The sequence below is a fragment of the Apiospora phragmitis genome, assembly GCF_038363925.1.
Source record: "Apiospora phragmitis strain CBS 135458 chromosome Unknown utg000001l:1.0-2902119.0:1.0-2906034.0, whole genome shotgun sequence".
NCBI classification, from domain to species: Eukaryota; Fungi; Ascomycota; class Sordariomycetes; order Amphisphaeriales; family Apiosporaceae; genus Apiospora; species Apiospora phragmitis.
In genome coordinates this window covers 1,283,324-1,309,084 of record NW_027117399.1, presented here as the reverse complement: position 1 = coordinate 1,309,084, position 25,761 = coordinate 1,283,324, and the positions used below count along the sequence as shown (strand labels likewise).

The 25,761-nt window shown below is 51.9% G+C and overlaps 7 protein-coding genes across 7 annotated transcripts; 5 read left to right on the top strand and 2 right to left on the bottom strand.

Moving 5' to 3' along the window:
• Positions 1 to 1,547: 1,547 nt before the first annotated feature.
• Positions 1,548 to 2,305, top strand: PG994_000402 (G.t1.c1/Sft2-like family-domain-containing protein; the record flags this gene model as incomplete). The annotated part of the gene is made up of 5 exons (XM_066851811.1): positions 1,548 to 1,578; positions 1,636 to 1,662; positions 1,730 to 1,778; positions 1,843 to 1,858; positions 2,009 to 2,305. The coding sequence occupies 5 exons, from the start codon at positions 1,548 to 1,550 to the stop codon at positions 2,303 to 2,305; spliced, it is 420 nt and encodes a 139-aa protein (XP_066722443.1).
• Positions 2,306 to 3,032: 727 nt separating this feature from the next.
• On the bottom strand, positions 3,033 to 3,840 carry PG994_000401 (Profilin/allergen; the record flags this gene model as incomplete). The annotated part of the gene is made up of 4 exons (XM_066851810.1): positions 3,033 to 3,167; positions 3,308 to 3,400; positions 3,554 to 3,638; positions 3,767 to 3,840. The coding sequence occupies 4 exons, from the start codon at positions 3,838 to 3,840 to the stop codon at positions 3,033 to 3,035; spliced, it is 387 nt and encodes a 128-aa protein (XP_066722442.1).
• A 4,479-nt stretch (positions 3,841 to 8,319) lies between these two features.
• On the top strand, positions 8,320 to 10,593 carry PG994_000400 (uncharacterized protein; the record flags this gene model as incomplete). Its single annotated transcript, XM_066851809.1, has 3 exons — positions 8,320 to 8,353; positions 8,620 to 9,503; positions 9,559 to 10,593. The coding sequence occupies 3 exons, from the start codon at positions 8,320 to 8,322 to the stop codon at positions 10,591 to 10,593; spliced, it is 1,953 nt and encodes a 650-aa protein (XP_066722441.1).
• A 1,075-nt stretch (positions 10,594 to 11,668) lies between these two features.
• PG994_000399 (synaptobrevin like ykt6) lies at positions 11,669 to 12,644 on the bottom strand (the record flags this gene model as incomplete). Its single annotated transcript, XM_066851808.1, has 4 exons — positions 11,669 to 11,791; positions 11,853 to 12,298; positions 12,468 to 12,550; positions 12,624 to 12,644. The coding sequence occupies 4 exons, from the start codon at positions 12,642 to 12,644 to the stop codon at positions 11,751 to 11,753; spliced, it is 591 nt and encodes a 196-aa protein (XP_066722440.1). The 3' UTR covers positions 11,669 to 11,750.
• Positions 12,645 to 13,571: 927 nt separating this feature from the next.
• PG994_000398 (Sec63 Brl domain-containing protein) lies at positions 13,572 to 19,515 on the top strand (the record flags this gene model as incomplete). The annotated part of the gene is made up of 2 exons (XM_066851807.1): positions 13,572 to 14,114; positions 14,185 to 19,515. The coding sequence occupies 2 exons, from the start codon at positions 13,572 to 13,574 to the stop codon at positions 19,513 to 19,515; spliced, it is 5,874 nt and encodes a 1,957-aa protein (XP_066722439.1).
• A 2,135-nt stretch (positions 19,516 to 21,650) lies between these two features.
• PG994_000397 (uncharacterized protein) lies at positions 21,651 to 23,306 on the top strand (the record flags this gene model as incomplete). The annotated part of the gene is made up of 3 exons (XM_066851806.1): positions 21,651 to 21,767; positions 21,827 to 22,973; positions 23,017 to 23,306. 3 exons carry the CDS (start codon positions 21,651 to 21,653, stop codon positions 23,304 to 23,306), a joined length of 1,554 nt encoding a protein of 517 aa, XP_066722438.1.
• A 1,530-nt stretch (positions 23,307 to 24,836) lies between these two features.
• On the top strand, positions 24,837 to 25,730 carry PG994_000396 (Histone H4; the record flags this gene model as incomplete). Its single annotated transcript, XM_066851805.1, is given in 5 exon segments — positions 24,837 to 24,940; positions 25,082 to 25,123; positions 25,327 to 25,414; positions 25,473 to 25,539; positions 25,558 to 25,730. The coding sequence occupies 5 exon segments, from the start codon at positions 24,837 to 24,839 to the stop codon at positions 25,728 to 25,730; spliced, it is 474 nt and encodes a 157-aa protein (XP_066722437.1).
• Between the last annotated feature and the right edge of the window lie 31 nt (positions 25,731 to 25,761).

Here is a 25,761-nt window from a genome sequence, read left to right as displayed (position 1 = left end):
CCGTAATGCCTGCCTCTTCTGCAAGTGGCCGCGGGACTCGCATAGGCATACAGTCCGGTCTCTCCCTCGGGAAGGGTGGTTTGCTCAAACATGTTTTCGCCGCCAGATGCCTTGACACAGCTAGATGATAGAGGGCTAGCAATCAGTTCGCGGCATCCAAACAACTGAAGTCCTGATCTCAGGGGCCGGGGGTTCGACGGTTTGGAAGGAAGCCCTACCTACCGTATCATTGTCCTGGCCGGTCCAGCGCCATTGCCTTGCCTGTTGGCACGAATTTAAGAGCATTGTGCCACCTTGGGAAGTATTACTCATCTCATGCTGAGAAGAGCTCAAGTTCGGGTTGGTTTCTTCGTGTTGCCAATGAATGGAATGATATTCAACAACGATAAGAAAGAGAGGTCTTATCCGAGAGCACAAGTCCTACGAGTCGACCGCCAAAGATTCGGTTCTGTATTTGAGGCTTGCGTGGCCTATTCGGGAGTGATATCGTCATCACGACGCCTTCTTCATATTCTAACCTCCCTGTTAGGCAATCATCAGAAAATCCGCGTATGTGGGAAGTATGTCGCCTCAAGCCCTGTTGTGGTACTTATTTCCACTGTCACTGTAGCGATCCAACTCAGTTCGGGGAAGCAACAGTTGGAACTACCTTATTCGTAAATGTCAGGTTTCTGAGAAATATATCTAAAATATAGCGGATCATAGCTCGGCGTGTCCAGTGCTAGTATCTACCGTCCATGACTATGGGCTTGCCTAGCCAATACAATGCACGATACAGAACCTAACTGCATGGGCTATTAAACCACACCTACCTAGGTGGGTAGGATCAGCCAGCCTCAATGCAATGACGATCACGGGTATGTGTATACGCAGGAACCCGAAACCAACGGACTGTCGTGCATTCGCAAAAAGCAATGTATGGCATGTTTCAGTCATGGGATCAGTAATTTCGAGCTCGTCCAAGGAAAGATGTACTGTATGTATCTGAGTCAGGGCCACATTGATTGAGAGAGTTTTTGCCATAATAACTGGGGAGCGATCCCCGAAATGCGATGAACCTATGCAGGCATGAGATGTGAACGTAAGGAGTATATCTCCAAGAGACTAGACTAACAAATATGCCTTGAAATGATCGTCGAATCGAACAAGGGACTGGCAGATAGAACCCGGAGCTTCCACGTCGGTTCACACGCGTCAAAGAGACACGGTTCATGTGGTCGGGACGGACTCCTGGGGGAGATGGTCCGTGTTGTTAGATCGTTTAATTGAACCGGAGGCTACACGTAGTAAGTACCAACAAACCAGACTCCAGACCAGACACATTGACGTATCTGCTCTCTAATAATAAAATCGCATCCATTCATTTGATACTGTTTGAAGCAAAACAATACCCATCACCGATTTGTACAATTGGAACACTTGCACAGCGCGATAATACGAAAAGAAGCCCCCCAGCCGGCGGCGAGAACCAACTTTGGAAGTTACAACAACACATAGCCTATACCAGTCTCGTTACCTACGACAAACATTTCACACATACAGCCAAGATGCCGACAATGTGGTTGACCGACACGCAAAGTAACTCTCTACGCCCCGAAACAAACAAGAGAAGCAGAAGCTGACAGGATGCAACAGAAATAGGAGTTGCCTTCTGCTCCGGCGGTAAGTTCCCGCATGGGGTATATGCCTGGAAGAAGAGGGAGAGAACGGTAGCTGACAAGCTGTGCAGGAGGTTTCTTCCTGATCGGAGGCGTCATGATGTTCTTTGACAGAGCCATGTAAGTTGGCGCACTTCTCTGCCTCAAGCCAACCCATAAGACTGAAATACTAATCGCGACCTAGGCTGGCAATGGGCAATGTAAGCTCCTTCTCTTCTTATTCTTCTCGAAAAACCCGCCGCCCAACCACTTCGAATACGTCCCCATCCCGATCGAGGGGCCACAACGAACGCGAGCCCGACCACGAATGAAATGCGCTAACCTCTCTCCTCGTTTTGCCTATCCGCTAGATCCTCTTTCTGATCGGCCTCACCATAATAATCGGCCCCCAGAAGACGCTCCTCTTCTTCGCACGCAAACAAAAGGCCAAGGGCACCGCGGCCTTCTTCGCGGGCCTGTTGTTGATCCTGCTGCGGTGGCCGCTCATCGGCTTCTGCGTCGAGCTGTACGGCATCATGATCCTCTTCGGCGACTTCTTGGGCACTATCGCGGGCTTCGCGCGCAATGCCCCCGTCGTGGGCCCTTACATCGGCATGCTGGTCGACCGCGCTGGTTTGGGGCGGCGCAATGCCGAGCTGCCAGTGTGAGACGGAAAAGGGGAAAGCAGATTAAAAAAAAAAAAAAAATACAAAAAAAGAAATTGCAACGAGGGCATTGACGCTGTGGGGGATCGAGTTTCAATGCTTGCCTGTCGCGGGCGGGCCTGTTCACAGTATCTTATTACGGCTGGCGATGGTTGTGTGCAGGTCAAGGTCATGAGCTCCCATGATAGAAAGGCGTTGGCTGTATTGTATGCTATAGAACTGTCCGTTACACGATATTATGTCTCAAGGGAGATGTTGTTGGTTAGAGAGGTATACCCAAAAAGGGGGGCCGGAGCCCCCGTATCTATACCCCTATTTAATCGTACAGCCAAGTACATTTCAAGTGATTCCTTCTACATAAGGAACGGCACAAAGCATATCGTGTAACACAATGCGACGTAATGGGGACTTCGCGGTTGGAGTTAAGGTCATATATCATTCGCCTATACAGGATCCAAGGAGGGCTGGAGAACACAGTTTCCGAGCAGTTGCAGACCTCAGTAAACCCAAGCATGGAAGCATCGTCGGAAAGGTGGCTCTAAACAAGGACTTTCTTCCACTTCCGCGCGCGTACACGCAAGTTTCTATAACGTGTCATAACAAACTGTCTCGTTGCGTTGGCGTGCCGATGCCGTTCTGGCTATCGTTTTCCTCCAGAATGTAAATCGCTACCACCCCATGACGAACCAGTACCGCTCCAGACACTGCCAAGGTGCCTAGGCCGCTTGACTTAGTAGCCGACCTTGATTAGGTAGTCGGCCAACGCCTCAACCGTCTGGGCAGCATTTCCAGCCTGGACACCCTCGCCGTAATGGCCAACGAGGATAGCCTGCGTCGTCTTGACTGCGAGAATACCGGTGCGGCCCTATATGTGAATGGTCAGATAACCGTACCACCGACTCAATTTCTTTGCGCCTCGCAGTGTTGTCAGGAGATAAAGGGTAAAACATACCTGGCGGCCGTACATACTCCGGTCCTCGGCTCTGAATATGACGTATCGCTCACCGCCAACGTGAGCCCCCCGGCGAGCGCCTTGTCGACGGCACCAGGGGCGTTGGTGACGATGTTGGCGATGTTCTTCATCTCTTCGGGTTTAAGCTGTGGATATACTGGTCAGTATGTGACCCTCCTTTATCCGTTTCTTTCCCTTCCTCTTTCCTATTGTCGCGACAGGTATATGATCGATATTGTTCGGGAGGATGAAGGCAATAAATGGGGATGTGGGCTCGGGATAGAATAGGGTTGTCGTACCGTGAAGCCAGCTGAAGACGCCCAGACGCTGTCACCAGCGACGCTGATAATGGCGGCCTTGTCGATGTGGCCACTCTTCACCAGGCTATTCGAACAGTCGCGTTAGCATAGGCAATGCAACTTTCCATCATGACAGTATGTTTCGTTTCCGACATCGTGGGGTTGTGGCCGGTAGCTCGTACCTATCGTCAACGTATGCTAAACATCACGAACGGGAAAAAGTCAGCATCAAGTTGATTCGGGGCCCTAGCCAAGGCGGGGTTGTCTTGGTTCGGGTTCAGGAGCATTGTTTTTTACCTTGCCAAGACATGGTGGGATATGTGTATGTGAGTCTGGTGCTCTGTGAAGGAGGAGATTGGGAGGAAGAAGCAAAAGAAAGAAAAAGGTTCCTTTGTTGTCTAGGAATCAGAAATGATGTTGAAGAGGTGCAGGAGAGAGGTTGGGAGAGTGGATGACTAGTAGACGATCTTGGGAAGCTTTGTCAAGTTGCTTGCTACAAAGGGGACGAATTTGATATTTGGTTGCCCGGGGGGTGGAATGGCCCAACGGAATTTTGGTCAACTCCCCAAGGTTAGGAGGGGTAACTCTAGGTAGGTACCGGACGCAGTCGCTTTAGGGGACTGCCAAAGGGGCGCCGGTGAGCAGCAGGAAGTCGAGGAAGGGCTTGGAATGGGTCCTTCAGGCCCGTCCAAGGTGCGGGACGATGCGTGGATTCTTCCCTTAAAAACCCGCTCTTTTTTCCAATGGAAGCCAGCGCAGAACCAGGCGACTTTGTTAGTATTAAGCGGTCAAGGTGGTGGGGGTCCTTAACAGCATTCATTGATTGATGCCAGCTTCTGCCAGCTTCTTCTAGAGTGAGCAGCAGCTATTTGCTATCCGTAGGTACAGTGTACAGTGCAGACAACGCGACCGCCGACAGCCTGGGGCCGACATGTATTACCTTGGTCGCTGCTTGATTTATGCTATCTGGCCATGCTCACCTGTTATTCAACTTTGATACGGTCGGCGTGTCTCATCTTGCTTACACGGGTCATTATAGTATATAAGACAATCTACCTGGGTATCTCTATATGTGTAGGGATTATAACACCTGAAAGTTCGCTGCTATCAAATCGCATAGTGCTGATTGCAGCGTTTGTGTATCATACCCCCATCGAGGTTCCTCAAGCTGCTGCAACCAGTCAGACGTACATCCGGGTATACTGACCAGTATCCCGACCAGTGTCCTGACTTTGGGAACCCCCGGTCCCATTTCGTCATATTTTCTGCCCATGTCCAATGAATTACCCCGCCAACTCAGCCCTCACTCGACCTAGTGGGGCTGTCTGTCCTTTGTGAACCCTTTAAACGATACTTCGGATTCTTATCATCATCATCATCATCATCATCACTTCTGTTTGACACAAACAACAGCACTCAGGATGAGGAAGAGGGAGGAAAAGAAAGAACAGTAGGAACCCCGGGTCGAAGGAGAAGAATTGAATAATGTCTCTACAAGGTGATTGGAGACTCGACCCTGAATATACGTTCTAGAACGTTGATCAAGGCATGGTAGCTTTTGAGAAGGGGTAGATCATGTTCTTGAAATATCTTGGCTTCGTCCTCAGCCTCCTACGTCTCGCTATTATATTTATTTTGTCGACGGTCTGGATCTTCAGCCTTCACCATACGAATGCGAGTACGGAGACACATCACATTGCAAGCGAACTTGTTGCTACATGCTCCCCATGACTCGATGTTGAAATTGGGTTAGCATCGACAAAATACTGACATGTCCAAATGCTCACGTGGGCATACAGCTGAGGCGCATTACTTTGTCCAAGACACCTAGACAACCAGCGTCTCTTTTACACCAAAATACATACTCGGCAACTATAGACTGCCACGGAAGGGCATTGAAGTCGAAGGTGCCACTCTGTCCACTTTGGAGTTTACATAGAACACACGATCACTATGTAGACTTATCCTTGGGATATTGCCTCTGGCTGGAGTATCCTTGGGTCATGTCCAGTAGGGCACTATCTCTAAGCTATCATCTTCGGCTGACCAGAGCTGCCATACACTGACGTATCGGGACAACTGTGGGTCGCGAAGCTAGCCTTTCCAGTGTCAAGTGACAGTAATTGGCATATGGGATAGGTGCTTGGGTCTGTCTAGGCTTAGTCTTGTCACGTCTGAAGAGGAAGAGGGTAAAGGAGAAAGGCCGGAGAGCTCCAGCTGAGAGGGCTGCTGGTAGTAGCTACGAGCCTTGCGGCATTGTCATGGCGATGTTTCCTCTTCGCCAGCCCTTTTGTCAAATTTCGGAACGACCCGCTCCGAAATAGAGAACTCTTATGTATGTTCGGCCTCATCATGTTCGCCGTCGTCAAACGACCAGACACATGTAGGCCGGCGGCAAGATACGCAATGCAATGCAGAATGCAGAGTGCGGGGTTGAGAACCTGGAAACTGGCGCCAAGACCGGATGAAGAGCCGGAACCAGCTACAGGACTCTTCCAAAGCCTCCAGGGCAGGATAATGGGACAGACAAGGGAGATCCCGAGTGCCGACGGAGTTGACATACCAACCTTGGGCCCTTTCGCTGCGAGGCGGATACGGGGCCGAACCGAGACCCCACTCTTCAGATCCGAGCTGCAATTTGCAATCATGAAACATCCAGGACCTCCACCCTGGACTGAATCAGGGCGCCTGAAACACGCTCTTGTTCCTGGGCTTGGGGGAGATGAACAGGCTTTCCTTGCATGACATCCTCCCATGTCTGCACACTACAGCTGTTGGACGTCAAGATGTGGTGGTATTGTACACAGAGTCATCATCCCATATCTAATAAGTATAAAGAGGTGGCTGTCAAATGCGTCATCACATGCTTCGATGCTCTTGATTTCCGTGCAAACAGCTGGACAACGCCGGCATACTAGGTCCCCGCCTACGGAGTAGGCAAGGGCGGCATGCTGCGTCCCCAGTGCACGCAATCGACCGATCGCAACGGTCGCAGCGGTGTTTGTGGAGTTGAGGCAGCCGGCCTGCTTCTACGTAGTAATAATGAGGAGAGAGCCAGCTCAGATATACCTGGTGATACTTTTGCAATATCCGGCAATGAAACACACAACAGTGTACGTACCCCGAGCCCCCCGGACCCTTTGGGGAGAGAGATACAATTCCAGCTACGCATGTAGTGGTAGAGCCCCATTGGCTGGCGCAGCTTGATGTACGACATGGACTAAAAGCAAAGTCTCTTTAGGCTGTCAGCAACGTTCCGCAGTGCTTTCCCAAAAGCAAACCAGATTTGACGCTGCGAGGCTGCATGCAATCAACTCCCTATTCCAATTTCACACCCTGTCATCTCCCACCGTCACATTACACATTAACGTGCTTTCGATTCGCACCTGCATCTGCACCACACCCCCACATGGTTATGGCCTGCAGAGCAATCCCGTATTGGATCTGGACTGCCAAATTGCCAATGCTTTGGTTTCGGGACTCCGCTGGTAGACTCGGGTCCGTCGTCTGAAGATGAGTGACACTGACACGACGCCTTTTTAAGTTGGGAAGACGGCGACCCCATTGTGGACGGAGACCATGCAACGTCGCCAGAGGGAACATGGGGAACAATGTGTGCGGTGATTATGCTATTGATATTATACCAAGTTCATTCTTGTTTTGGGTGAACAAGATGGATCTCCGATCAATCAGGCAAACCAGAACAGGTGCTCGTCTGATCGCGAGCTTTATGCTTGTCTTCTGTACCGAAACGTAGTGTGCAGTGTTGGCTATTGGCACAGTACTGCAATGTCAGACTGACATCAGCAGGGGGTGCCTCCGATTGCTTCACGTTCCGGTTCCTGCATATGTGCCCCTGCCTGATGCGTGCTTCTGGAAACATTCGAGACAGTCGCACTGACGAGGCATTCCACTCTGGGGCAATGCCGCCGTCCATCGTTTTCCATTGCGTATTGCTCCTTGGGTTGTTTGTTCCATATCCAGAAGAGTTCGACTGCTCATTAACGGTAGCTTAACTGGTGAGAGTTCGGCTCCTTTTTCTCTAACCTACAATCTAACCTACATAGGCAGTACTACGTAGACTCCAAATGACCCTGCGCGGTGGGCAGGAGCTAGTACGGGATATTATTTCAAGCATATCAAATCCCCGTTTTGATTAACCTGATCACACTTTCTTCTGTCCTCTCCACTTTCTCATCTTGATGCGACGAGAACAGTATGTGCAGGCTGCTTAGCTGCTTGTGCTTTTCTGGGGCAAGGATCATCCTAGTTGGTGATCGAGGCCCCATATTAGCCGTTGTCCAGGCCTGGTCCATCAACCTCAAACAGACTGCCCGAGTATTCCTACCCTGATCCTGTTCCAGCACTTTTGCCTAATACGTTGTGTTGTGCTGAGTGAAGGGACCATTCGCCCTTTCCTGCGTAGCTCAGTATGCGGTTATGGGCATCTTCACACCTATCATGTCATAGAATGAGATTAGAAAAAAAAGAACTCTGCCCAGCATAGGTAAGTAGGGACCCAGATGGGCGAATGAGTCGTGATCCAGCCCATACATATCTCATTTCGCTTGTCCTTGAAACATCCCACCCCATCCCCCCGTTGGCCGTCGCCTTGTCGACTTGTTTTTAGAAACAGCCTGCTTGGATCGTCCGTCGTTGTAGTCCGGCCGTGGAGTAGCTGGCCACCAGAAACGGGGGTCTGGGTAGTTGGCCGAAAGGTTGGTCGCATTACTAGCCAACCATACCCTGCAAAGCAGAAGTTAAGCATGGCTAGTCCGGCCAAGTCTATCTTGAGGCATGGTGCGATCAGCGCAAATGGGCAGGATGCGTTCGTGACGCACGTCCGGGCCCGACTCGTCCCTGGCGGGCGTACCAGGCCCTGTATCAGATCAAGCCCGACCTGATAGTCGGCTGTATTGCTAACCCAGCTCCCCCCTTCGTCGGATGTGGCATTGACAACTGCTATTACAAGCGACCACTGCCCGTTTCTGTCTGTTAGTCAAGTTGGAACGATAATGCATGAACGACCAAATACTTCCGGGGGGCCAAGCTCCAGGTCTCTCCAGCCGACTCTTTCAACTTTGACAAATACGACAAGAGAGTGTCGAGAGATGATTTCTACGTCAGCTTGAAACCAGAGGGAGGTCTACGGCCACGGCAGATATTCCCAGCACCCGGCACGGCAACGACACGCTTGCCGACACCTGAGCCCAGCCCTAACAGCACAGCCGCTTCGCGAGCCCAAGTACCCGTCATAAGGTTGCCCACGCCCGAGTCTGGGAGCGACTCGTCGTCTATCGGGATGGCCATCGGAGGAAGCCCAGTACGCCAGCAAACGGCATCGAGTTCGCAGCAAACATTAAGGCCAACCTTCAACCGAAACCCCACTTCGCCCTTATCCGCAGTCGAGAGTGTAGGCTCGACGGAATCCTCTGGGTCCAAGAAGCAGGCCGGGAAGTGGAAGCTCTTTGGCCGGTTTGGGAAGAAGCATGCGGAGGGCGCTCAGTCTTCTCCTATCACATCCGCGTCTTCAAACGAGATGAAAGGCGCAAGCCGCCCCGGGCAAGCATTTGCGGCCCCTCGCATGGAAGCCCCTCGCATGGAAGGGGGGAGGAACGTCGCCAGAAACAATACGGTTGCGGGCCCGAAGACGCCAGGTATACACAAGCCCATTGCCGTCCGTTCTGCTACGATGCCTTACAACATGGACAAACCACAGCCGCCGAGGCCCAACAACGCAAGCACCAACACCTTCAGGAGCGCGGACAATGGGACATCCTCCACCAACGGGTTTCTGGACGTGGAGATTCCAGACAGCAACATGGAGAGGTATAGTATCATGTTTGGAGATGTTCTCAAGAACAATCACTCTGCCTCTTCGCTCCTTGCAAGGCGTCAGGGCACTTTGAACAAGTTGAAGACGATTGGTGACGAGATAGAGCACCCAGAGGTCCGTCCGACTTATTTGAACATTGACGGGTTTATTTGCTAACATACCACGTCAGGAGTTTGGAAAGCCTCATGGAGTGAATCGCAGAGCGACATCGCCCCAATCGATGGCATCGCCATCCTTCAATCTGTTCCCACAACCCCCTAGTGCCGAGACGGTGGCCCGGCAGCAAGCGCATCATCAGCAACTGCATCGGCCGCCACCGAAAGGCCGATCGCTGGCGAGATCCAATACTTCGCCAGCCATGCTGCACTCACCAATGAAAGCAACGTTTGACGACGCGCGCCCATACAACCATCTCAAAGACCCCCCGAAAAACCAGATGAACAGGGGCAAGATGACCATTGCAACCCTGGCCCGGTCCCGAAACCAGTCCGTCCCCAGATTCAACGCCGACGAATCCAGCCTTATTCTGGAGTCACCCACGGAGATGGATGAGGAAGGGTATTCGCCTAAAGAAGCAGAGTCGTCATCGCCGCCTCCAGTCATCCGATCCACATCTGCGAAACCCCAGATTCACGAGCCAAAGTGGCAGATGATGAACGCCTCATCGCAACAACCGCCCATGTCTGGGGCCTCGTCCATAACGAGCTCGCGCAAGCGCTCGCCATCCTCCATATCCTCGGCGCAGACACACATCACCAAGCCATCCGTAGACTCGGAAATACTCAAGGACTTAACCCCCACTATTAGCAATACCACTCCTACCATCCAGAGTTCGGAAGAGAGGCAGCAACAGCAGATTTCGCCGGCAGGCTCCGCAGGCATGAGCGCGGTCGAGCAGTCCATCGCGCGGCAGATCTCGGTGTCGCGGGAGCAGCGACGCATGCTGAAGCCGCTGCAGACGACATTCGGCAGCGGACCGCGCCCGCAGTACAGGCGCGGCAGCGGCCCAGGTAGCAGTGGCAGCGGCAGCGGCAAGGTTCCGCTCCACATCAGTCCCCTGCCCACGCCCAAGATTGCCATGGGCCAGAACGAGCGGCTGGCCGAGACGAAGCTCCTGACGCCGACGCTGGTGACGCCCCGGGAGACCGAGGAGACGAAGCTGCTGGAGCACCGCAAGAGCGAACGCATCGTCCTCGAGGGCTGAGACGTCTTCCGTCCATTCCTCCCTTTACTCGGAGATTTTACCTCCCGCAGGAGTTCCGCGATACGAAAGCGAGAAGAGAGAAAGCCAGCTCGAAGCTGCGCACTCCTCCCTGGTAATCATTATTCTATAAACCCTATTCTCTATTACTGAGTTTTCCTTCAACCTTCTACTACTTCTGCACGACGACACCGATTCACCCGCCCTCCTGTTTGGAATCGCTATAGATTCCGTACGACATTGGCCGGTCTGAGAGACCATTCTCATCTCCTACTTCTTCACAAGCACAAAATATTTTCGACCTTGACGACACTATAACAACTCTTCTATCTACTTTGAACGAGCATGGCGTTTGATAGTACGAACGAAGCTCTCCTGTTCGTTTTATTCGGGTACATTTACATATAGACTGGTGGGACCTTGTATATCCGGAAAAGTGATTTTGGTTTTTGCTTTGTTTTGCGTCTTGAATCTAAGCGGCGGATATACCATGGGCGGCGTTGCATGATTTTTACATTTCACTAGAGTCTGCGACTCGTAGCATATGTTTAGCGTCTCTTTTGTTGGCAATGTGTTGATTTGTTCTCAAATGGCGATAAGGGGAGGGGAGATACACGATTCGCCTTGATGGTCTTCGTTTTGGATAGTTCGATACCCTTTTTGGAAGCAAAGTAGGAAGAAATTGAAAGAGAAGAGACTGTTCACTCTTACGACAAACTGTCCTCCCCTGAATGCAACATCTGAACCCAGTGGCGTGATATCCGGGAGATATAGTCACTTATGAGGTGTCTTATAGTGGTTTATCATTACGTACAGCATTGAAATATAGAGGGAAGAGTTTCCTTTCCCCTTCTTTCCTCTACGCAACGGCTAGAAGAACGCCCATTTTGAACAGATCGCATTCCTGTAGCTTAGTATAGTGCCATGAATAATAAAAGTTGATCGAACTGCCTTCTGTAAACGCAAATCCATGAGCCGCCAGCGAATGAATAGGTCTACCCTTTCCCGAGATCGTGCAAAGGCTATTCATTATACGTCCAAATTCCAAAAATGGGGCTACTTGTTGAGATATAACCAATCCCACATATTCTCGCCCGCTATGCTAGAAACCAATATACTGCTTGCCCCTGATCATCCCATTCGTAGCCAGCGTTGAGCATTTACATGATCAAACAGCAGGAGTTTTGCTTCTTTGCTTGTTCTATAGAGGGAGTCAGCAACATATCTACTCCACATGCACCAGAACTAGCAACGCGACTTACGGTAGAACATCTTGCTCTGGGAGCTGAGTCCGTCACTCTTGGCCACCAAATCGTCGATCTTCTCGCCGCGCTGCAGCACGCTCTCGATGGTCTTGTGCAGGACGATCTTGGTCTCGTCCAGCTCCTTCTGGATCTTCATGATGCTGTCGGCCTGGTGGGGGTCCTGGTATTTCTGCAGGTAGTCCTGCAGCTCGGGCATGGTGATGGTCTGGCCGTTGCTCCACGAGGTGCGCGGGTGCGCCGACAGGAACTCGTCCATGACCTTGGACAGCAGCTGGTGCGCCACCAGGGCCGGGTACTGGTGGTCCGAGATTATTATGCCGCAGACGCCCTCGCTGCGCGCGTAGGCGTGGAATGTGTAGTCCTGCTCCTCGACGTCCTGTCGCTGTCCCGGTCGTGTGCGCTCCGCCACCGTCTTCGAGAACATGGTCATGAACTCGCCATAGCTGTAGCAGATGTGTTAGTTTCTCGTTTCATTTTCCTCGGGTTCTCTTTCCTTCAAGTCGCCGCCCATCGTGCCGTTCGTCACATCGGACCTGTGTTCCGCCGAAGGACGGACGGCATATGGGGAGGTTCTGTCGGGGCGAGAGGTGTAGAGGGCATTGCGTTTCGTACTTGTTACGGGTGAAGCGCGAGTAGGCGCTCAGCTCCTTTTCAGCACAGATCTCGCGACCAGGCTTTTCCTCGTTTGCAATGATCTGTGTTCAAACAAAAATGGTCAGTTTATGGTTACCTCCGCCCACCCGGATACGATAAAGTAGCGGTGCGTACTCCGATGTAGTGCAACTTCATTGTGATGGTGTTGGAAAGCTGCAGTCCTTGCGACGGGTGATGTTTTGAGCGGTTGGTAGGAATCTCTCCGTCTTCGCGTTACTCGGGAGGAGGAATAGTCGGATTATCAAAGAAATTCGTTGAATCGTGAGACAATGAAGTTGAATCAATGGATGGTATAGAACTGAGTGGTCTTGGGTGTGAAGTCACTGGTAACATTGAAACTTGGCACGAGTCTCGCCCGCTTTATCACATGTACCCCCCAATGATGGAGCCTAAAGGAGATAGGGAGTACCTGATGGAGAAGTTAGGTACCTCAAGCACCCAATCTTTAGGGGGGTAGCCACTAATGATTGGCGGTGACCCCAGTAGGGTCTTTGACGTGACTCCAGACCCAGACTAAGTAGCATGGAATTGTAATTGCACCACCAAGACAGCCAGCCCCCGCCAGCCTTAAGCCAGTCGCCAACAAACGGGATGTAGCAACAGCCACAAAGTCGAGGGATTACGCCTGTAGCATTTATTAGAGTGTTTATGCAGATGATTTGGTAAGCCATTCGAGCGGTATGAGCACTGCAGCAGAAGTAGCATACTTGTTGAAATCTCTGGCTATTGGTGATTAGATCTGGTTAGTCCGGAATCTTGTCAAATGCACTTTTGGCTGGCCCTCTGCTGGACCCCCACTAAGGCACTTGAGCGTGTCATGCCAATCGACAGCTAAGCAGTCTCTCGGCGTTTGACTCACATCGGCCACTGAACGACTGTATATCTCCGCTGAGGCACGTAGGGTGTGTTCACGTTTTTGCTGGTTTCAATACCTCCTCGCTTCGTCACGCACAATCTTTAAATCTTGAGAACCGACTTTCATCTGGTTCTGTTCGAGATTCAGCGTTTCGTCAGGCGTGAGAATAGACGTTTCACCCCTCACTTGGCATCACCCAGGAAATCATGGCTCACGAATCAACGAGCGAGGCAGAAGCGCAATGGCGGGCACAGTTTGAGGCTATGAAGCTGGCTTTGGCTGAGCTCAAATTGCCGAATACGAGTTCAAACAGCCACAAGGGATCAGTCGACGATTTTGACCTGGACGACGAGGACTTCACTTCGGGCAATAGTGGAGATGACGTCTGGGATTTCATCTCCGATAGTGAGGAAGACCTCTACAGCAGCGACTTCTTCGAGGATGCTGTTGATCAAGACCGTGCAAGCAGCCAAGGTCCATCATGGTTCACGAAGCAATGCGCTGCCGTTGCTGCTAGGAAAGATGGCCTTTCCGCCGATGCGTTTGAGGCCCAGATCCTCGCAGTGTTGAGCTCGGGTCAATCAGCGGACGAGGTGCAGTCTCACCTCACCGATCTCGTTGGTTTCGATGACCTCGATTTTGTCATCGAGGTTCTCTCCAAAAAGGACGACATCGTATCCAGCTATGTCCCTCGGGAGATGGCACAGCCGTCAGGCAACCGTTTGCTGACCAAGGCTGAGAGAGAGGATGTCTCTACGGCGCAAGGATTTCGAGCACAAGAATGCAACACTAGCCCCGACTATGCACAAAGAGGTCCAGTACCCGCATGTGTATCGTTCCCATACTGCCGGCAACACTCTCAGTCATTCTGGCAATAAATACGCACTTCCGGCCGGCAGCGAGAGAAAGTTGTTCGAGAAGTATGAAGAATACATGATTCCTGCCGGTAGAACTGGTACACTTGCTCCAGGCCGAAGGCTCCTCCCCGTCGCCGAGATGGATGGTCTATGCCGCCGTACTTTCAAGGGCTACAAGGCACTGAACCGTATGCAGAGTTTGGTATACCCTGTCGCGTACAAGACCAGCGAGAACATGCTTATCTGTGCGCCAACTGGTGCAGGCAAAACGGATGCAGCTATGTTGACTATCTTGCAAACCATCAGTCAATATGTTACCCCTAATCCCATCGAGAACAACGAGGCCACCGACTTTGCCGTGGATGCAGACGAGTTCAAGATCGTTTATGTGGCTCCAATGAAGGCCCTTGCCGCTGAAATTACCGACAAACTAGGGAAACGACTGGCTTGGCTTGGAATCCGTGCTCGTGAGTACACTGGAGACATGCATCTGACCAAGTCCGAGATTGTTCAAACGCAGATTATCGTGACAACCCCTGAGAAATGGGACGTCATCACCAGAAAGGGCACTGGCGATACGGAGTTGGTCCAGAAAGTGCGTTTGCTCATCATTGATGAGGTTCACATGCTTCATGACGAACGTGGCGCTGTCATTGAGTCGCTGGTCGCCAGAACTGAGAGACAAGTCGAGAGCACCCAGTCCCTTATTCGCATTGTGGGCCTCAGTGCTACTCTTCCCAATTTTATCGATGTCGCCGACTTCCTCAAAGTCAATCGCCATGCAGGCCTCTTCTACTTCGATGCCTCATTCCGACCTGTGCCGCTAGAGCAACATTTCATTGGCGTCAAGGGCAAGGCTGGCTCAAAACAGTCCAAGGAGAATCTGGACAATATTGCTTTTGAGAAGGTCAGGGAGATGCTGCAGCAGGATCATCAGGTCATGGTGTTTGTTCATTCCCGACGCGATACCATGCAAACCGCGAAAATGCTCCACGAGAAGGCTATAGACGATATGTGCGTGGATCTGTTCGATCCTCAATTCCACCCGAAATATGATCAAGCTGTCAGAGACATGAAATCCTCACGGGCTCGGGAGCTTAGAGAACTTCTGCCCAAAGGCCTCGGCATTCACCACGCTGGTATGACTCGGTCTGACAGGAATTTGATGGAGAGATTATTTGGAGAGGGTGTTATCAAGGTCCTCTGCTGTACGGCCACACTTGCCTGGGGTGTCAACTTGCCCGCAGCTGCGGTAGTAATCAAGGGAACCCAAGTCTATAGTGCTCAGGACGGCAAGTTCGTCGACCTGGGTATCCTTGATGTCTTGCAGATCTTTGGTCGTGCTGGTCGTCCGCAGTTCGAAGATGTGGGTATCGGTATGATTTGCACGACCCTAGACAGACTGCCTCACTACCTCAGCGCCGTCACGGAGCAACAGCCAATCGAGTCGAGGTTCTCTTCGAAACTAGTCGACAATCTCAACGCAGAAATTGCCCTCGGGACTGTAACATCAATCCCCGAGGCGGTACAATGGATCGGCTACTCGTACCTTTTCGTTCGCATGCAGCGAAACCCCATGACTTACGGCATCGAATGGTCTGAAATCAGGGATGACCCGACTCTTGTCCAGCGACGTCGACAACTTGCCATCCAAGCCGCAAGAACTCTTCAGAAGAGCCAAATGGTCATCTTCAACGAAATCACCGAAGAGCTTCGGAGCAAAGATATCGGCCGCATCGCTAGTCAGTTCTACATTCAACAAACAAGTGTCGAGGTGTTCAACATGATGATGAAGCCACACGCCACAGAGGCAGACATTTTGAAAATGATCAGCATGAGTGGAGAGTTTGATAACATACAATCCAGAGATAGCGAGGAGAAGGAGCTTACGCACTTAAGACGCGAGGTTGTTCCTTGTGATGTTGATGGCGGTATTGATACGCCTCAAGCGAAGACCAACATTCTCTTACAAGCCTACATCTGCCGCGCACAGCCCGAGGATTTTGCGCTGTCGAACGATTTGAACTACGTGGCACAACAGTCTGGAAGAATATGTCGATCTCTGTTCATGATGGCGCTGAACAGGCGATGGGGCCATCAATGTCTCGTTCTTTTGACATTGGCTAAATCCATCGAGAGACGGATTTGGCCTTTCCAGCATCCTTTGCATCAATTTGATCTCCCAAAGTCTGTCTTGAGCCAACTAGATGCCAAGGAGTCGCTCACTGTTGAGGCCATGAGAGATATGGAGCCTGCCGAGATTGGTAGCCTGGTCCATAACCACAGCGCAGGCAAGAAGATCGCCGGGATCCTCGACAACTTCCCAACCGTGTCGGTAGATGCAGAAATTGCTCCTCTGAACAGAGATGTCTTGCGGATAAAGCTGTTCATCACGCCAGACTTCAGGTGGAACGATCGTGTCCACGGGACTTCTGAATCCTTCTACATTCGGGTAGAGAATTCCGAAACTTCGGAGATCTATCATCATGAATTCTTTATCCTCAACAGGCGGAAGCTGTATGATGATCACGAGCTAAACTTTACAATCCCGCTTTCGGACCCTCTACCCACTCAGATTTATGTCAAAGCTGTTTCTGACAAGTGGCTTGGGCCCGAGACTGTCGCTCCAATCTCTTTCCAGCACCTCATTCGCCCAGACACGGAGAGTGTCTACACCGACTTGCTGAACCTTCAGCCTCTGCCTGTTAGCGCGCTCAAGGACATGCGCCTTGAGGAGCTTTACTCCAAGAGGTTTCAATTCTTCAATCCTATGCAGACTCAGATCTTCCATACCCTCTACCATACCCCGGCCAATGTGCTCCTTGGATCCCCGACTGGAAGTGGAAAGACCACGGCTGCTGAGTTGGCGATGTGGTGGGCCTTCCGCGAGAAGCCAGGGTCTAAGGTTGTGTACATTGCACCCATGAAGGCGCTTGTACGCGAGAGGGTGAAGGATTGGGGCGAGCGTCTCGCTCGACCTCTGGGCTTGAAGCTGGTTGAGCTGACTGGTGACAATACGCCGGATACCAGGACCATCAAGGACGCCGATATTATCGTCACAACACCGGAAAAATGGGATGGCATTTCGCGTAGTTGGCAAACAAGAGGCTACGTCCGCCAGGTATCTTTGGTCATCATTGATGAGATCCACCTATTGGCTGGTGACAGAGGTCCGATTCTCGAAATTATTGTCTCTCGAATGAACTACATTGCCGAGTCTACGAAGAACTCTGTCCGCTTGCTTGGCATGTCGACTGCCTGTGCCAACGCCTCTGACCTTGGTAATTGGCTGGGCGTCAAGGAAGGTCTTTTCAACTTTAGACACTCTGTGCGGCCTGTGCCACTCGAGCTATACATTGACGGCTTCCCAGAAGTCAGAGGCTTCTGCCCGCTTATGCAGTCCATGAACCGACCAACGTTCCTTGCGGTCAAGACACATAGCCCCGACAAACCCGTGATTGTCTTCGTACCATCCCGTCGACAGACCCGATTGACAGCCAAAGATCTGATCAATTATTGTGGCATGGAAGACAACCCGCGCCGTTTCCTGCACATGGATGAGGAAGACCTTCAGCTCAACCTTTCTAGAGTCAAGGATGAGGCCCTGAAGGAAGCCATCAGCTTCGGCATCGGACTACACCACGCTGGTCTTGTCGAAACCGACCGTCAGCTTTCCGAGGAACTGTTCCTCAACAACAAGATTCAGATTCTTGTAGCAACCAGTACCCTCGCGTGGGGAGTCAACTTGCCTGCGCATCTAGTGGTCGTCAAAGGAACGCAATTCTACGACGCGAAGATTGAGGGATACAAGGACATGGATCTCACAGACGTCCTGCAAATGTTGGGCCGTGCTGGACGGCCCCAATTTGATAATTCCGGCGTGGCTCGTATCTTCACAAAGGATGCGAAGAAGGACTTTTACAAGCATTTCTTGCATACTGGCTTTCCTGTCGAATCGTCCCTGCATACCGTTTTGGACAATCATTTGTGTGCTGAAGTGTCAGCTGAGACGATTGTGACAAAGCAAGATGCTCTTGATTACCTGACCTGGACTTTCTTCTTCCGACGCCTCCACAAGAATCCCTCCTATTACGGCTTGGAGGTGTCGGCGGAGGAACACAATACCATTGCGGCCCAGCAAATGGCGAACGACTTCATGATCGAAATGGTCAACAACTCGCTTGATCAGCTTGCAGAATCCAAGTGCGTTGAAGTATTCCCCAATGGGGATGTTGATCCTACGCCTCTCGGGAAAATTATGAGTTATTATTATCTCTCTCACAAGACGATCCGCCATCTGGTCAAGCATGCCAAGCCCAAAGCCACCTTCGCACAGGCGTTACAATGGATGTCAAGCGCCACCGAATACGATGAGCTGCCAGTACGCCATAACGAAGACTTGATTAACGCTGAATTATCGCGCAACCTACCATTCTCTGCCAACGACTTCGGATTGCCCCTGTGGGATCCTCACGTCAAGGCCTTCCTTCTGCTCCAAGCACATATGGCGCGGATCGACCTCCCTATTACGGATTATGTTGGTGACCAGACAAGTGTGCTGGACCAGTCCATTCGTATCATCCAGGCATCGATTGATGTCCTCACGGAACTGGGTTATCTTTCGAGCTGCCTCGAGATGATCAAGGTGTTACAGTGCATCAAATCAGCCCGCTGGCCACAAGACTTACCCCTGGCCATCCTCCCTGGTCTCAACGTCAATGAACTCAAGGACACAACCTCGCTTAAGAAGCTAGGTGCTTTCACGCGACCACAAACCGAGGAGCTGGCAAAGAAACTACATGTGCCCGGCTCGCAGCTAGGACGGTTCATGCGAGCTGCATCCATATTGCCCAACATCACTGTTAAGCCAGAGAACGTCACAGCGCATTCTTTAACGGTGTCGCTAAAGCGGACTAACCCCATTGTGGAACGGGAAGGTCGCGTTTATGCCCCCAGGTACCCCAAGCCACAAACCGAGGGATGGTTCGTTATCATTTGCAACGCAGCGAGTGACGAGATCATTGCTGTGAAGCGTGCTGGCTGGAGCCAAGGCCCCGGGAAGTCAGTAGGTACAGGTACCAAGCCCTCTGCCAAAGTGTCTCTCAAGTTGCCTGAGCCTGAGCGGGATGGCAAGGGTCGAAAAGTCGATGTCCTGGTGCTCAGCGATGCGTATATCGGCCTTGAGTATCGGGTGATGGGCGTGGATATCCCGGCTCTGCCGGTTGTGGACGATGATGTGGACAAGTTGAAAAAAGGGGGCGATGTGGCTGCAGGGGGCGCCAGCAAGTCATGATGAAGAACTTCCCTTGCCTGTGCAAAAGGATAGTTGATTCCTCCAAGATATGACAAGACATTAATTACACTTTTCTCGGTCTACATTACGCATATGTAGAGCTGATCTATCTAGGCGAAGCGAGCCATGCCAGGATGCTCTAATTTCTTGATGAGTTGGTTAGACCAGTCGAATGGCCGTCATTCGGCAGTCAAGAATCTTGGTGATGCATAACCTATCTATATATAAATATATACAAAGTACAAAGGCGTCGAGTAGGGTTGAGCAGATGCGTCGCTTCCCTCTTAGCTAAGCCCAGATCCCTTTAAGCTTACTACTTGCTCGTCTTAATAGATGCGAGCATCGAGGCATTTGAGGCGATTTCAGGTGGACCTATTGATGGCGTGAGGCGCTGCCAAACATCTGGTATCGGATGCGGATTTACAGTCGATATGGCATCATTGGTGAGATGTGCCTTATCAACTGTTAGTTTGCTACCGAAAGCGAAACCGGGATGGAGACTGGCAGTGCAGTTCAGCTCCGGTAGCTAATAAAATATAGTAAGTGCAACTGTAGGCCTTCGCGCAGCTAAGTGGATACTCGTGGTCTTACTTACGCAAGTAGACCGAGGCAGGTCGGCCGTTGTGTCTTGTCCGAATGAGGAAATCAGAGGTACCCTTCTCAACACGGGGGTATCCGTCGAAGGGGGACGACAACTCAAGCGGCAGCTATTATTGGACCATGAGTCTTGGGGTTAGTATAAGGTCAAGGCTAGGAGGAGCCTCTTGGTCACGGAATGGCATGTTACATTGTTTCCTTTTTCTTCGATATGGATGGAATACTGACTGCCCTGTCCCTGCCACCACTGACAGGCTCCAGGCTAGGTAGGGAAGGACACTGCATGCTTCTAGCTGCAGATATACGGGTCATTCCCGAGGACAATCATCAACTCTCCTAGGTTACCTACCGCAAATACAATGCATTGCCTTGATCTTGGCCAGGCAGGCAGCATGGCAGTCCTCCGCCTTTTCCGATTCCAGCAATCAATCAATCCACACACCAGTCCTATAGACCTAGATCCACCGACGCGTTTTCGTTTCACTCGCACCCCAGCCGAGGGGTAAGCACTTGAGCTGCATCCGGTAATCTTGCCTAATCCGGCCAGCTATACCCTTCGACTCGATCTGCATGCGCCTTCCCTCCTTCGTGTTACCCAACCCTGGCCATGCAGAGCCATGCAAAGCCATGCACCATGGGACCTTTTGGGCATACTTCCCATTTCACCCCCGTCGAAACGCCTGACAATGCTGTCAACATACATGACATGAAGCTTCATCTAAGAGCTGACCGCGGATGACATGACGTACGGATGGGAAATGTCGGTCGGTCCGCGATCGACCAGACAATCCCAAGACATGATCGACAGATCTCGTTGTACAGGCAAAAGAAGCAGAGATGAGTCGTTATGAGCCACGATGAGCCATGCATGGCGACTGACCAGCATCGGATTTCGCTAAGTAAGCCCGCCAAGCTTTTGGGGGTGACCCATCGAAAGGTTTCATCCCGGATCGCCAGCCCTACCGCTCCCACAGTCGGACGGGAGGGGGGCTCTGTAGGTTGTAGGTGGATTGTTTGCACAGAAGAGGAAAACACTAGAATTCCTCCGAGTCGGTCTGCATGTTATGTACAACCTGACAAGGCAGGGTACCATTCGTGATCTGCAGGCAATGCATGGCAGTAAGCAAGCTAGTCGCCAATGGCCAGCCACTCACCATCCATCCCACCTATGATCCTGCTGGAAACACAGACCCCCGCGGCCAGGAAATCACCTTACATCACCATGAATAGTCTCCTGATTTGTGCAGTGTCTATTCGTTCGTTCGGGCAGGCACTGAACGAGGAGGAATGCATGGCGGTATGGGGGCACAGCCGATGACTGCCAAGGCCTATATACATAGTCGTGGGCAGCATGTGGGTATACATGCACTTACATGCACTCGGTACGCTTCCCTCTTACGTATTCCCGATCGATCCTTGCCAGAAGATGAAATCATAATACTTTATAACCGGCCCAACGGCGCTCTTCGGACTAGTCAAACGTGTGTATGCTGGAGAAAGCGAATGCTTTACTTGTTCCCTCTCAGATCTCAATCACAATGGCTGCCCAGACTACTACATCTAAGACCACGACGAAACCCGTAACACAACACAAAAGGAGGCCTCATAAGAAGTCCCGCCATGGTTGCGGTAGTTGCAAGAAGTTTCATGTCAAGGTACGACGATCCAGACCTCCCATACACTCTTCTGCACACAAGACTGACGGTCGACCCAGTGTGATGAGTCAGGACCTCCATGCGGGAACTGCATACTTCGTCAAGTCCCTTGCGAGTATCCGACTTTTCAGGGAGCCAAAGGCAATCGGTCTCCTTCCTTGGCCGCCTATTCAAACCAGCACAGCGATGGCGCCAGTTCTAGATCCTCGACTCCCTCTCACCAGTGCCCCTCGCAACAATCGTCTATGAGCCTTTTGCCATGGGGATCCGAGAGGCTACTGGAATTGGAACTTATGCACCGGTGGTGTACCAGGACCTATACAGGATTCGTCGCTGTGCCAGAGGATGCCTACTATTGTATGGGCGTGTTACCACATCTGGCCCTCGAACATAGCGATGTCTTGCTCTCGACGATAATGGCTACGGCCGCTTTGGACACGGCCATGACGTCGGCGACAGAGAACAGCCGCGATTCGTACGCGAATATCGCCATGCAATACTATGACAAAGCCAGCGCGGCGTTCCGGGACCCGGCTCTCAGCCCCACGCCAGATAACCACCACATCCTCGTCTTCGTTTCGGCTATGCTGGTTGTCTTCAACCTTGCCGTTTCCCAAATTACTAACACATCATCACCACCAAAGGAGCTGGGGGGCGGGCGGGTCCAGAATGGAACGTCAAACAGTGGCAACAATAGAAGCTCGAAAAGCCGCCTGGCACAAATCGAGGTCACATTCGGGCTCCTATCCAGCTCCTACCAGCTCGCGCAAAGGCACATGAATTGGTTGCTGGACAGTCCATGGCCTCTACGTACCATTCTTTGTCTAGGAGAGGCATCGCCGGATATCTTGGACAAGGAGCACAAAGCCGTATTCACACGGCTGCGTTTGCTGAACAGAAAGCTGCACTCCCAGGCAGCGGCCGTGGTGGCGGGCAACACCACCACGCGGGAGATGGCCACCCAAGAATTGGCAATGGCGGTCTACTCGACCGGGCCGATGGAAGACTCGGTCTTCGTCTCGTCTGTAGAACAAGACGACAGTGGGTACGATGAGATAAACGCCGTCATGGATATGATTGATCCGCGCATCATCCAGAACACGCACCACGACTTTGCCACTGTTGCCGCCTTGGCGGCGACCCCGAGACAACAACAATTGCAACCGCCGCAGCCCAAGCTCAAGATGATGGGGAGGGGGCGCCTTCGTCACTCCAGTCAGCAGCGGATAACAACTACATGCAGACGCAGGCCGACGTGGACGTCTCGTTCGACTACTACCAGAAGGTGATCGCGCACCTGGAGCGGTTCTACGCCGAGGACGCGCGCGACGCGGTCCGCTGCTTCCTCCTGTCCTGGCCGACGCTCGCGCGCCGCGACATGGAGGCCGCCGCCGGCGGCTTCACCCCCTGGGAACCCCTGGAGCTTTTGTTGCTGGCGCACTGGGCCCTGCTGCTGCATCGCGCGGGACGCCTCTTCTGGTGGGTTGGGAGTTCGGGTCGCGATCTGGTAACGGCTTGCTCCGACGCTCTTGCGTATAGTGCTAGCGGTGTTGGGCGGGGTGCGGCGGGGGCTGGCGGGATCGAGTGGGAGGAGGCGGTCGCTTGGGTGAGGCGGCAGGTTAGCTTGTCACCGGTACAGACAGGGAGTTGTAGCAGTAGCAGTAGCAGTAGCAGTAGCAGTAGTGGCGGTGGAGGCGGTCCAAGTTGGTAGGGTAGATCAACAATGTGAGTGGTTGTGAGAGATGGATGTTTGGGAGGAGACATACTCTTTTTGGCACGCATGGACGTGCCATAAGACTGGTTTGAGATTGGAGTTTCTCCGGCGTTGTTGGTCGGTATTTTGCTTTTGGGTGATATCATGATGGATCTGGGGTTGAAGACAATGAAGGGCCACTCCTTGGAGGTGGGCGCATGTTGGGTCAGGGTAAGTTGTGAGTACCTACGTGTAGGTATTCGTTCATGAGACTGTATTATACAAACAAACCATACCTACTTGTCCGTCAACATGCATTCTTTGAACAAAGTACGCTGAAACCCCCTCGACATAACGTGCTACAGCTTCATGGCAGTTGCCTGAGCTATACATGATATATGTTGCTTATCTACGTATAAGCCAGAGCCTCATCTCTGCCATTTCATTCGGGCCATAGAATTTGGTGATGCTATCGCCACCATAGAACTCCCTGCTCTACCTGTATTCGCCACCAGACGGATGGGAATGCTGTCTAGGCATGCCACTCTCACTGGGACAGATGATTAAAACAGCATATACACTTCATGAATTGCCATCGAGAAGAGCGAGTTCAAGCACGAGTCTACATTAGACTAGGTCTTCTCTCGATCATTCCCAGCCAAACAGCGTAAGGTTAAGTGCATCTGCAGTAATTGCTTCCGAGTACCAATGCACGTATCGCCCTGTACGAAGCCCAATGCATAGCAGAAGAATCAAAGAACGAAGATCGCCCCGGCCAGAAAAACACTTGTAAAGAAAAATGCGATTGTAACAATGCCGTTACATGTTGCAAGTGATGTGAAGTATGTGTGTGTCGGGTGTAGTTGCCATTGACTGTGATCCCTGCCGCAAACTTGCAGCAACTTCAAGCTGCCGAGCCGCTGGAACTTTGCCACCCCACTTTATCCCACGCTTCGTCCCGCTCGCTCACTGTTGACGATCCCCACCCATCATTCTCCGCCACGGGATTGTCGCAGGTCTGGTCAGCGCGTTCAGCTGCAAAATACTCCTAATTTACATACAAGTGGTCTTGTCTGCCCAATACGTCGATAGGCATTTGATTCATCTGCCTGGCAACTGTCTTCACTCTTTTCTGATGAGCATTGTTTGTTCAATTGGATTGGATTGACGCGGCCAACTTTGAAGTTGCCCATTCTCATTCCTCGTCCGATTTCAGCGTCCTGCTCCCTGCATTCAATCCTTCACTTTCATTCTCACTTTCACCCTCACCACAATAACTTCCACAGTTCATTCCTCTCTCACATCAACCCTCTCCGACCAAACACACCACACACAACTCAACCTCATACCAACTCGTCCATCCAACATCCATCATCATGTCTGGCAAGGGTGGTTACTTGGGCGGCGGCTTCGGCAAGGGCCTGGGCAGCAAGGGCCTGGGCCAGTCTCTGAGCGGCAAGTCCGGCGCGAAGCGTCACCGGTAAGTCAACACGCTTGTTGCTCCTCCCAGCCTCTGATCTTGCCACTTTGCTTTCATGCTGGCCTGTCACCTCTCTCAGTTTCACGTGGGCACGTGACCCCCAAGTCACAGCAATGCGCATACTGACATCTTCGTTTACAGCAAGGTCCTGCGCGACAACATCAACGGCATCAGTAGTGGCCCGTCACCTTGCTCTCTTTGGCAGGTTGCAGGTTTCCTGCCTGCCTAGCTGGAGACGGTGCATACTGACATTTAATGCTCTTGCGCTGTAGCTAAGCCCGACATCCGGTAAGTCATCCGGATATCTCTTTTTTGCCGTTTCCAGGATTCTCAACTCCGGAAAAATACAAACTCTTATCCGTTCATGGCTAACAAACAATCCACAGCCGTCTCGCCCGCCGTGGCGGCGTCAAGCGCATCTCAGCTCACGTCTACCAGGAGACGCGCAGTGCCCTCCGAGCCTACGTCGAGATGGTGTGTAATTCCCCCATTCTCCTCCCCATGACAGCGTTACTCATAGTATGACTTCCAGGTTCTGCGCGACGCGACCACCTACTGTGAGTATCGTCGTGCTAAGACGATCACACTGAACGACGTCAGTTCCATTCCCTGAGAAGCTAGTTCTGACTGGCTCGGCGCTCTTGTTGCGCGTAGAACGCATAGTGAATCAAATCCAACTAACCTGTCTTTCCACAGATCCTTCATGCTCTTCAGACGCCATGGTCGCCCTGTCTGGGGCTTCGAGCATGACTACCAGTACGGCAAGAAGAAGGCCAGCAACAACTCTTAGATGCCGACATGTCTCATTTTTCCATCCTTAC